Below are 13,137 nucleotides of genomic sequence, written 5' to 3'. Positions count from 1 at the left end.
GAGGAGAAACTTCACACAAATGTCCCCCAAACTTTGGGGATACCAGGGTATTCACAAATAATTGATAGGTCACATGGTCTGGCAGTCGTATTGGATTGAGTGAAAATCTTTTAAAAATTATTTCTCTTGAAAAAATTTTTTGTTTGTTTTTTTGTTTGAATGAGACTCACTTGGCTGTGCCTGGTTGGGTTTGAGGGTAGAGAAGTAGCAGCTGAAACCCAAATCCTATCCAGGTTCCTCTTGACTCCATATTTTCTTTTTGCTTGTTTGGGTTCCTTCTGACGACTCCAATGCAGCACTGTACATATTTGGTCTTCCATTTGATTTGAATTGAATTTATTTTAATTGGTTCACGAAAAAATATTTTCACAAAAAAAACAAGTGACCACTATATTCATTATTGTTGTGTGTCTGTATGTCTGTATGTCTGTCTGTCTGTATGTCTGTCTGTCCCGAGCATAGCTCCGTGGGTTTTGATCCGATCCTGATAAAATTTTGGTGGGAGGTTTATATCATAATCTAGTTGTGTTTTCCTGAGAATGGGTGTGGTGCGCTCATTATGGGCGGAGCCATGCCCAACAAACGTGTTTTTAGGGGGTAGCCGATTTCAATTTGCATCTTCTCCTTGGGGGTTTGTTGAATCTGACAGGGATTTCGGTATTTGGTTAGCCCAATGGCACCTGCATAGACCCACGGAGCTCGATTTTGAGGTCATCTCTATCGTCTCAGTAGAGATGACCTAATAATAAACCAATGTCACCCGCAGGGTGACCCGTATCTTGCCAAAAGGTGACCACGTGTGACTTCTATAAGGTCACACTGAGGTGAACAGAGCTGCTATCCACCAGGAGCGACTCCTTGAGGAATATCTGCCTACGAGAGATTCCGATGAGAATCATTCTACAGAGTAACCATGAAAAATATGCGTTTGCCTCATAACGTCACCAAATGATGTCATAATGTCTCAAGCTTGACATATCTAGAAAGCACTCATTGAGGTGTTCAATTTGAGGTACTACACGATATGGTTCCTAAAACTTGAAAATTTGACCTTGGGGTCAAATATGTTTGACCTGAGGTGCTAACCATGAAGGTCAAGGCCAATCGCCACCAAAATTTAACCAGCTGAGCGCCAGACCATGAACTATATTCCCATGAAGTTTGAAGACGATCCGATCAAAATTACTCAAAAAATAAGGGTTTCGTCGACTCCCCTGATTTGTGACAGTGACAATTTTTATGGATTTCGTTCGTTCGACAAAGATTGCCATCTTTGGTGGTGGAGATAATGTTTTCACCTCTGTCTGTTTGTTTGTGAGAGGATATCTCAAAAAATTCTTGTTCGTGGACAAAACTTGCTGGACAGATTGCGTGTGTGACTGGGACGAATTTATTCAATTATGGTGAAAATCCAGATCCAGACAATAGAATTTTAAAGTGATTCTTCACCATTTGATTGATAAGGCCAAAAATGATATACAGTAAAGCCTCCACATATGTGAAGGTTACATTCCAGGAAAGCAGTGTGTCTAAGAAATTTGTGTATATTGAACTGAAGGGCTTTTGGGAAAAAGGGGGTGAGGGGACAAGGCTTTTTCAGAAAGCTTGTTATGGTTGGTTGCATCATTTTCTTTGGAGGTCTTTCTGTACCTCCCTGAAGGGCTCCGTTATGTTCTCCAGCTCTCTTTTCAACTGTAACTCCTCTCCATGAATGAGTCCAACTCATCCGCCAGGTGGGAGCAGTTCCTTGCAGTCAGCAGGGGCTTGCTTATAACAGAAGCTGTTAGCTGCGGTGGCTCCACCTCCTTGTCCTTGTTGTCATCCTGTTCCTCCTCCACTTCCACTTCCTCAGTCCTGACGAGCTCATCCAGGTCCACCTCGGTTAACTCCTCTATGTGGGAGTCCAACAGCTCCACCACTTTACTTGACTCTAGGTCATCGAACCCCTCACCACCCACATTGCATGCCAGCTGCAAAATGTGCTCCACCTCTGTGTCCACTGTGGGGAAGTCTCCAAATTTGTTGACCACCACCTTGCAGAGATTTTTTCAGCAAGAATTAAGAGTTAATTGCTTCAGCTCATTCATGGATTCCTTGATCAAAGTGATGGTGCTGGCAATAGTGAACCTCTTCCAGCACTGCATTACCATCAATGATGGGTCGAGCTCCATGGCATCCAGGATGTTGCGGAATGTTCGCCGGATGTATTAACACTTGAAGGTGGCAATAACACCCTGGTCAAGAGGCTGTTGCAGTGAGGTGGTGTTTGTTGGCTGAAGCAGTGCTTGATTTTAGGGTGTTCCAACTTTCCTGCTTCTGGGTGCCCAGGCAAATTATAAAGAATCAGCAGCACTTTGAAGGCCAGGTTCTTCGATGCTCAGTGCCTCTCCCCCTCATGGATGAAACAATAATTGTTAAACCAGTCCAAGAACAAGGCAGTAGTAACCCAGTCAATGGGGGTGAACCTCCAAAATAAAGGAAGTTGGTCTTTCTGTCGCTTAAGTGCTCATGGGTTCTTGGAGCGGAACAGGAACATAAGCTTCACCACACAATCTCCAGGAGCATTGGAACAGAGGAGGAGCGTAAGCCAGTCCTTGGCTGCCTTGAATTCAGGAACAGCATGCTCATCCTTTGAGATAAAGGTTCGACTCGGCATCTTCTTGTAGAACAAGGCTATCTTGTCAGCGGTAAACACTTCCTCAGGCTGATATCCCTTCACTATAATAAGCCCCCAAATCTGCTGACCACCTCCTTCCACAGCTTTTTCTAGCAGGCATTAAGAGTTGATTGCTTCATATCAGCTCATCTAGGGATTCCTTGATCAAATTGGCATCGACAATAGTGAACCTCTTCCAGCACTGTGTTGCCATCAGTGATAATGATGTTGGTGAAATACAAAAGCTTTTTCTTGAAAAAAATTTTAAAAAATCATTTTATGAATGCATTTCAACCTTGTTTCTCCTTCACAAATGCTGTACATATTCTGCTTCTCATCCATGATATCGATATGTTACTAAAACTCTCATCTTGTATGTATGTATGTTCCCGAAATACAACCAAAACGGTACACGATAGCGCAAAAATTTTTGGCCCACCTTACTCACCATTCTCCTGTAGTGTGCAGTATAAAGTTTCATTCAAATCGGGCAATGAAAAAATTATTAAAAATTCAATTCCTGATTCAGTCAAGTACTCTTCAGGAGAATTTGATCAATGCAAACGACCTCAGCGGTGTAGTTCACTGGAGCTATCTTTTTTTTTTTCTTGAAAATATATTTTAAAATCTCAAACATTTAGGATAGACAAACAACGATTTATTTTTAAGCATAAAAGAAACCACCATTTTGATCTAATACTTCCGTGTTCAATAAAGCCTGGTGTTAGCGTAGTGGTTAGGGTTGCGGCTTGGGATCCAAAAGGTCCTGAGTTCAATTCCCGTTGGCCGCTTGAATTAATACACACCAGGAGGTTGACTCAGCCTGTCATCCTTCTGAGGTCGGCGAAGTGAGTACCAGTGTACTGGGCCCGGTGTATGCCCCGGTTAGAATAGGTGTACCATATCCCTGTGTCATAAGAGGTGACCAGGGTTGCGTCAGGAAGGGCATCCGGCGTAAAACATGTGCCAAATCATTATGCGGATCATAACGGATGATCCGCTGTGGCGACCCCTAACGGGAGCAGCCGAAAGAAAAATAAGAAGACTTCCGTGTTCATTAATAAATAAATTGTGTTTAGAAGATTATGCACAATAACTTCTTTGACTTTCTTTTCTCCGTTTTTTTTTTTTTCTTCTTCACATTGACGCGCAATTTCAGGTTTCGTTCCAATCGGGCAACGGAAAAAAAATATTAAAAAATAAATTCCTGATTCAGTCAAGTACTCTTCTGGATTATTTGATCAATGCTAACAACCTCAGCTGTATATTTCGCTGGAGCTATCCTTTTTATTTTTTTTGGTGAAATGATATTTTTTATCAACCGCTGTCACAACGGGAACCCAATGGGTTTACGGGTCGTTTAGTCCTTTATAAAAGGATTATTACCTCCACCACCAAAGATGAAGGAAGTTGTTTTCACCCCTTTCTTTCTGTTTGTCTATCTTTATGTACAGGATGTCTCAAAAAGTTGTGGATGGATTCGGACAAAACTTGGTGGACAGGTTGGGTGTGTGGCAAGGACGAATTGATTTGATTTTGGTGAAAATCTGGATCTGGATACGAGAATTATTTAATATATAAAGTAATTCTTCACCATTGAGAGATAGGGCCAAAAACGATATAGTACTGTTTTGCATGATATTTCAAAAATGTATTGAGCCCGATATGTTCTCATGGATCAGGCATTATGTGGCAGAGGTATGCGCTCTCCCGAGTGCCCTTCTAGTTTTTCTGAAGTTTTTGTCTGCTCTGCCCCTCATCCAAAAACCTCCCTCACTTTCCCCTCACCCCCGCTCATACAGTGCAATGTTTCTCCATGCGTTTAACAAGCGTTATAATCCCCAATCTTATGACCTTTTATCTGTCTGTCAAGATTTGGAATATGAAATCAAGGAAAAACAACGACCTCCACCCCACCCTCTCAAAGCTTTATGTCCCTCCTTTCTGCCTCCCTCCTCACTCCAACCTCTCAATGCTTCCATCTTTCAGAACTTGCTTGTTATGAAAGAAGTTATTTCATAACCCCCCCCCCCCCCATCTACTTATCTTCTTTCTCAACAATCCTCTTGAAGAAGTTCTGTCTCTCAAGCCTTTGGATCTCAATATCTGCTATGATCTTTCCTGGAAAGCCACATCTCCAAGCTGGCCTCCAAAGCCAATTGCTGACTGGGCATCCAACGTCATGCAAAGTCCTTCCTTGGCACACCTGAGCTCTTAACCATACACAGCTTGATGGAGTACTGCTCTCCTCTCTGAGCTGGTGCTCTTGCCTCACACCCAACCTGGATGCTTGCTGTGGAAACACAAGGCTTTTTGGATAATTGGTATCTCCCGCAATGAAGCTGTGTCTTTGGGTTTCTCACTCTCACTGCAGACAGGTCAGTGGTCTTTCTGTCTTCTACTAACTCCCCTCCGATCTTGCACACACCCTTCCCTGTCTGTGCTCTGTCCCCCTAATATTTCTGCAGGGTGCTCAAGGTCTGCCAGTAACCCTCTTCTGGTGAAATTACCAAAATAAAGAATCACTGCTCACCTTCAGGCTTTCGTTCCTCTTTTTCCCCACCTCTGGAACAAACTCCTACACTCTTCAATCCCCCTCTTTCCCCCCCTCCCGTCTCGCAGGTCTATAAAACAGCTGTTCACCACCATCTCATTTCTTCCCCCATCAAAAACCATGATCTTTTCTACCCCCATTAACCCACCACAAACCCACCTCCTTCAATTTTCCCGTTTCTTTACTGAAAGTCCCTTTTATTGTCCATCTTGTTAACCCTGCGTACCCCCACCCCATCCCTCTCTCTTCCACAGATCTGATTTCCCTGTTCTCTACTGTTGTGCTTCTCTGATGAAACCGGTCCGGTAGATAAAGGGGTGTGTCGCATTGGGATTCTAATGTATGTACTATGTGTGAATGTCTTTCCAGCTGCGGAGGAACGCTGGGAGGGTTTGAAATGGCAAAGGGTGTGTAGCCTTTCATGGTTGCTTTATTCAGCCTTCTTCAGCTGGAAGAGCATGGGAGGAGTCGATTTTATATACAGTGCCTTCAGAAAGTATTCACACCTCATGACTTGTTCACATTTTGCTGTGTTCAGCCTGAATTTAATATGGATTAAATTTAAAATGTTTGTCACCAATCTACACAAAATACCCCATAATGATGGTGAAAAAGTGTTTTTAGAATGTTTTTTACAAATTAATTAATTATTTAAATCTGAAATGTCTTCCGTCAATACATATTCAATCCCCTAAATCTCTCCTTTGGCAGCTTCGAGTCTTCTTGGGTATGTCTGTATCAGCTTTGCACATCCGGATTTGAGGATTTTCTCCCATCCTCCCTTGCAGATTTGCTCAAGCTCTGTGAAGTTGGATGGGGAGTGTCAGTGATCAGCAATCTTCAAGTCTTGCAACAGATTATTTTTGGGATGCCAGTCTGGGCTTTGGCTGAGCCACAATAACTTTAACATTCTTGTTCTGAAGCCATTCCAGTGTTGCTTAGGCTGTTTGTTTGGGGTCATTGTCCTGTTGGAACCTAAATCATTGCCACAGTATCAGGTATTTTGCACTCTGAAGCAGGTTCTCTTCAAAGGTTTGCCTGTATTTGGATCCATTCATTGTTCTCTCTATTCTTACAAATCTCCCAGTTCCTGCCGTTGAAAAGCATCCCCATAGCATGATGCTGCTACCACCATGCTTCATGGTAGGAATGGCGTTAGATGGGTGATGAGCTGTGCTCGGTTTCCACCAGACATAGCGCTTTGCATTCAGATGAAAGAGTTCAATTTTCATCTCATCAGACCGCAGAATCGTTTGTCTCTTGCTCTCAGAGTTTTTCATGTGCCTTTTTGCAAACTCCCAGTGTGCCATCATGTGCCTTTTTCTCAGGAGTGGCTTCTGTCTGGTCACTCTCCCACAAAGCCTCGATTTGTGAAGTGGTGCAGAGACTGTTCTTCCGGCAGGTTCTCCCATCTCAGCTAAGGAACTCTAGTTTTATCAGTGATCATTAGGTTCTTGGTCACCTTCCTGATCAAAGTCCTTCTTGCCTGGTTGCTCGGTTTGGTCAGATGGCCAGCTCTAAGAGTCTGGATAGTTCCATATTCTTTCCATTTCCTGTGGAAAGCTCACTGTGCTGTGATGTGATGTGACGTGATGGGAGCTCACTGTGCTCTGGGGAACTTTCACCACTCCAGAAATTGTTTTATATCCTTCCCCAGATCTATGCCTCCTCACAATTCTATCTCGGAGTTCTATGGACAGTTCCTTGGACTTCATGGCAGAGTTTCTGCTCTGACATGCATGGTCAACCATGGTACCTTGTTTAGAAAGGTAAGTTTCTTTCTAAACCATGTCCAATCAATTGAATTGGCCACAGGTGGACTCCAAGGCCTTAGTTATTTTATAACTTGGTTTACAGATCCGCCGACGGTATATTTGCCAAAATGAAATATAAATATAAAACACATTTTTAGCCTTTTATATTTATAAATTTTCCGCCGAAGGTGCAAAAGTTTCAAAAACCGAAATGTAAACGTCGGCATTTATTTTCAAAATATAATTTCGTGCGCGCGCACCAAAATGCCGAGTCCCCTTTAACCAAACTGCGCAGTGGAGCTGCACAGCAGTCTTCGGTAATGGTGTCTGAGCAGTGGCCAGCATGGTTCACTGGGTGTGCGCTGCCGCTCACCACGTCGCCACAGGGCGAATCCCCCTTACCTGTGGCTAATATTTTAAACCACCCATTAGCCACTGTGGCTAATCCATGTTTTAGTGTTTTTTTTTAATTTTTTACCAGTTTTAGACGAATTTTGGGTGATTTTAGCACAGAATTCAACCTTCGTTGAGACGGCCGCCATTTTGTATGTTTTGATTACGGGAATCACGCGTGATTTCGTACAAGCTTGTATACTAACTTTAGTAGTTTTAAACTCATTTCTCGTAAAAAAAAAAAAAATAATCGACCAAAATTACGCATGATTCCCATGATTCTCGTCTTAAAATTTTATTTTAATTTTTTTTTTCCCGGAATGATTCGGCGCTACTCGGGGCTACATGCTTCGTTGGGTCAGTGGTTGCCAGGTGAGTTTTGACACAATTAGTAGTAGTCCCTGTAGTTGGACGAGTTATTTTGGATGAGAGAGTTTGTTTGGATGAGTTAAGTTGATGGGTGAGATTGGTTGGAAGTGTGAGTTTGATGTGTGAGATTGGTTGGATGAGTGAAGTTGTTGGGTGAGATTGGTTGGATGAGCGAGTTGGATTGTCCAGATTGGTTGGATGAGCGAGTTTGACTGCCATGAGGTTGGTCTAATCCTGGTCCACAACCACCCCCATCCCCCACTACCACTTACTAAAGGCATGACCATACCACACAGACACACAGACACACACAGACACACACAGACACACACACACACACACACACACACAGACACACAGACACACACAGACACACACAGACACACCACCACCACCATCCCTCACAATCACCACCTCCCCTGATGGTCGTTCATTCAACCAATCTCACATGTCAAACTCACTCATCCAACCAATCTGGACAATCCAACTCACTCATCCAACCAACCTCACCCATCAAACTCGCACATCCGCCTTAAAATTAAGTTATTATTTCATATTGCTAAAAAAAAACTTTTGAATAAAATATGTGGCTATTTCCTTTCTCCTGTGGCTAATCATTCTAAACCTGGATTAGCCACAGTGGCTAATTCCTTTTGAAAGCCAGAGCACACCCAGGTTCAGATTGACTGTGGTTTCTGGGGAAAAAGTGATTGTTCAGAAGTATGTCAGCGGTATAAATTCGAGTGACTGTATTGGTGATTTAATCATGCAACATCTTGACGACGAATATTCTGGCCGAACTATTGCATCAATTCAGTGCAGCAGCAGGGATGATTCGCAGGCTACTCTCGATCGTTCCGATTTTGTTTCCGTCGAAAGTTGTGCACTGCTGTTCGTATTGAAAGGTTTCGGTACCAAGTACGTCAAAGTTTCCCTGCGCGATGCTGATATTCAGCCTTCAACGGAGCAGAAATCAGCCTTTGATGTGCTCATGCGGATAGGGAGATGGTACGATCAGATGCCCGCTGAAAAGTAAGAGCTGGTTATGGCTCTGATTGACCGTTTTGAGCGTGTTGACTCCTGGGAGACACCTTTTTTTAATCATATCCAGCACTATGTACTGGTGTGCACGCACACATCTCCGACTTGGACAGTAATTTTCTCAGCATTGTTTCCATTTGCTTGATTATCCAACAGGTTTCTATAAGAAAAACATGCCAGACTATTTGGTAAAAACAAGTTTTAATCCTTCTTTATTGTTTTTCACATCAGATGATACAGTGAACATGGGCATCCTGCATTGGAATGGTCTTCCATATTCAATGTCTTCTTCGATCCTCCTGGTCCGGGATTTATATTTATTTCCCCCCCCCCCCACCTACCCTTGTCTTTTCCATAGAACATCCGAAAACAAATCATAAAAATATGTAATTTCGAAAAATTGAAATTATATTTATATTTCGACCTACCGACCCTACATTTTAGCTGATGAACTGTGTAAACCAAGTTATAAAATAACTAAGGCCCAATCAACTTGTCAAGACATCTGGAGGATGAGCAAAGGAAATTGGATGCACCTGAGTTGAACAGCAAAGAGTTGAATACTTATTGATACAAGCCATTTCAGATTTTCATTTTAAATTAATTTGGAATCATTTCTGAAAACATGTTTTCACTTTGTCATTATGGGGTATTTTGTGTAGACCGTTAACAATTTTTTTTTAATATAATCCATCTTAAATTCAGGCTGTAACAACAGAATGTGAAAAATTCAAAGTGTATGAATACTTTTTGAAGGCATTGGATATATATGTATATATATATATATATATATATATATATATATATATATATATATATATATATATATATATATATATATATATATATATACACACACGTACATACATACATACATACATACATACATACATACATACATACATACATACATACATACATACACACACATACATACATACATACATACACACACATACATACATACATACATACACACACATACATATACATTTATATTCAAAAAGTTGACGGATTCAGCCGAGGGGTATGAATACTTTCTGAAGGCATTGGATATATATATATATATATATATATATATATATATATATATATATATGTATGTATATATATATATACATATATATATGTGTATATATATACATATATATATATATATATATATATGTGTGTGTGTATATATACACACTTACATATACATTTATATTCCAAAAGTTATTGACTGATTCAGCCAAAATTTTGTTGACATGTTGGGTGTGTGACGACAAATTGATTAGATTTTGGTGAAGATCTGAATCAGGATAGTATAGTTTCTTTCGTGATTCTTCACAATTGAGAGGTCGGGCCAAAAACGACATATAGCATGATATTTAGAAATAAGTTGTGGACGGGTTATGACAAAACTTGGTTGAGTCGAGTCGAGTCGGGTCAGGTCAGGTATGGGAGTATGTTCCAGAGCAGCGCGTCTGTGTCCACTTTCCACCGGTACTCCAGGGGCCTCCGTCTGGCCATCCCCCAGGCAGATTCCTGACTCATCCCCATCTCCTTGAGATGCTGATTAACCTGCTGCAACCACGAGGCACGTGGTCAGCCCATTGGCCTCCTCCACTCACGAGACTCCATCGCTGAGTGAATCTGGTGAGCAAGATCAGCATCAGGAAAACAAGCCACATATCCATACAGCCGCAGCTGATGCTGACGGACTATGGAGGTAACAAATCTCATTTCAGTCTCTCTCGGCAACCGCTTGTTTGACACAAAGTCTGACCAGTGATAGCCAAGTATTCTCCAAAGAGACCTAGTACCAAAGGAATTAAGTCTCTGTCTCAGATCTCTGGTCAGAGTCCAAGTCTCACATCCATAGAGCAAGACTGGAAGCACCAAGGACCTGAGCACTTGGACTTTCGGCGTCCTGCACAGGAACCGACAGCGCCACACCCCATGATCCAGTGAATCCATGACTCCCCGGGCCAGTTGAGTCGGGTAGGTGACAAGAAGAAGCCGATTCGATTTTGTTTAACGTCCAAATGCAGATCCAGCCTATCAGTGGGATACGAAATGTAAACTGTTCAGCCTGACGGATATGTGCTCTATCGATTGCCGTTCTCGCTTGAAGCCTTGTTTTATAATGATCGTACCGAGAGGTTCACTATTGCAAATGTAATATATTGCATCATTTCTAATATATTTATGCAGGATATTCAAACATTGTGTTTTTTTTTCATATTTTATATTGACTGCAGCTTCAAAATACTGCTGCAGTTACTGATTTTGAAATTCACACTTTGCTGCTATTTTTTCAAAGGAGTTGTACATAAATATTTGTTATATGTACCCACAGAAAAAAAAGGATGAAGATTTTTTACCTTTCTTCAGGCAAGATGAGGACCTTGACCTGGTGGTATGTCGTAGTGTTGAACTTGCCAGCGCTGACTATAGGATGAAAACCTGCAATTCGAACATTATCGATTTTGATACTGGGATAGGTGAGACTTCAACTTGGATCAGAAAAAATGAAGACCAGAGCAAGGTGTGGCGATGGTCAAGAGAAGCTTCTGTGGAGATGCAGCTTTCCCAGAAAGAGAAAAACTATCAGCTTGATGAGATTGACTTGGAAAAAGAACGTGGGCATAATTTGGATTTGAAAACCTCAAGGGCACCTCTCAGAAATGACAATGGTGAGCATCAACTGGAGAATCGGCAAACTACTGTTTTGCACAGCAATGATATTGACACTGGCCTAAAAGAGTTGACCCACCTCATCTTGGCAAAAAAGCATAACAATTTGCCAAGCAGCCAAATTGCACCATCAAATGCACATAGAAAGTCTCCTACCTTGCCATCTCCTCTTTCAGTTCCACAGTCTTCAGACTTCCCGTGGTATTCTTTGAATCGTAATGCAAATTACTCTCCACCAAACGTCTTTGGTAATGAAGTCTCTCCACACCAACAACGTTATTCTCCTGAAAATCAAAATTCTTCGGAGCCATTGATGGATTCTTGTATGAATAGCAGTCCTTTAAATTTGTGTAACATGCCAACCCACCTTTCTACAGCACAAGGCCCATTTGTCTCGCATCAAGACCCATACAATTCAAATGAAACTGCCAAGCGTACTTACGATTATTCACTGGAAGTGGATAGAAATGCTGTTTTGTGTTCGAACAATCTAATACGCAATAGCACCATTCGTTCTTCTGTCACCCCACCTCGCCAATTCAATGCCAGCAGTGATGTTCAAGCTCATATGCATGTGAACAAAAGAATGTGGGAGGCATTGGATTCCAGAGAGCCTGAAAGGGTACAATACTTGCAAGACTCGAGTCCAAGAGAAACTGAAAGCCAGAGCAGCCAGAGATGTAGATTTTTAGGCGCAGAAGATGTTGAACGTGGGACATGTAGGCTTGTGGAACGTTGGGATCAGGTGAAGCCTGACGATAAAGAGAGCCTACGATATGGAGAACTCTTACCTCTAAGAAATCTGAGAGGAAGGCACTCAAACGACTGGGCCCCAGAAAGACGTGTGGGTCAGGAGATCTTAAGATATGGAAGTGCCATGGGATTGTGGGAGCATAGAGGCCGTGAAGGATTCAAACAATTTGATTCCTGGGCTCCATTCGAGCCTTCTGGCCAGCAAAGCTTGAGATGCAGGAGATCCTGCAGCTTTGAGGAGCCTTTTGGTTGAGAAAATGCGAAGGGTGGTGGAGCCTGGACAGCAGTATGCCTGGATGCTGGAGGAACATGGGCTTGTTGGAGAGCCTGGAAGGTAAAAGACCAAAGGATACACAAGTAAACCCAGACACAGGAGAAGGCCACTCAGCTCATAAAGCTCTTCTGGATCATGGAAACTAGTGATGTGTTGAATTTTGGAAGCAAACGAGACTGTAGATAAGTTCCAAAAGTATCAGGTCAATGACTTCCAGTGGTTCATTAGAAGGCGAATGTATTGCATTCAGGGTACAAAGTGAACCCATTGGTTTGGTTCAGTGTTGCACCATTGATGCTTTTGGGGGTTGTATATATTGTTAATAAAGAAATGAGTACCGTCAAACATTTTCTCGTTTTGAACACAAAAGCTGTGAATAGAAGTTGTACAACAGATTCATAACCACCCTGTCGGGTAACATGAAAGCAAAAAAAAGAAGATTCAGAATTGCATTAAAATGGACCGATGATGCATCGGTTACATTATTGTGTGACTTTCAAGAAGAATTTTCCAAAATGAGACTTAAGCCTTGTAATATTTTATGAAACATTTTGATTATAAGGTTGAAGCCGACGGTAATTCCAGACCAGGTAATTTGGACATTCACAGCAGTACTGTCGTTGGAATCAACCTGACCATTGTAAATTGCCTCTTTCCTAATGTG

At 41.9% G+C, this 13,137-nt stretch overlaps 1 protein-coding gene across 3 annotated transcripts in view; it reads left to right on the top strand.

Annotated features, from left to right (window-relative positions):
- LOC147014168 (uncharacterized) overlaps positions 1–12,911 on the top strand; it is a 70,264-nt gene extending 57,353 nt beyond the window's left edge. For all 3 annotated transcript variants that reach the window (XM_085851894.1, XM_085851897.1, XM_085851895.1), the window contains exon 4: positions 11,109–12,911. In XM_085851894.1, coding sequence (XP_085708020.1) covers positions 11,109–12,452 — 1,344 coding nt within the window. In that variant the 3' untranslated portion in view covers positions 12,453–12,911. The remainder of the gene's footprint in view (positions 1–11,108) is intronic.
- Positions 12,912–13,137: the final 226 nt, after the last annotated feature.

The sequence above is a fragment of the Eptatretus burgeri genome, chromosome 13 (assembly GCF_056783735.1).
Source record: "Eptatretus burgeri isolate ZD-2024b chromosome 13, Ebu_testis_v1, whole genome shotgun sequence".
Classification (NCBI taxonomy): Eukaryota; Metazoa; Chordata; class Myxini; order Myxiniformes; family Myxinidae; genus Eptatretus; species Eptatretus burgeri.
The sequence above is the reverse complement of the archived record's forward strand: the minus strand, read 5'-3'. Positions and strand labels throughout refer to the sequence as shown.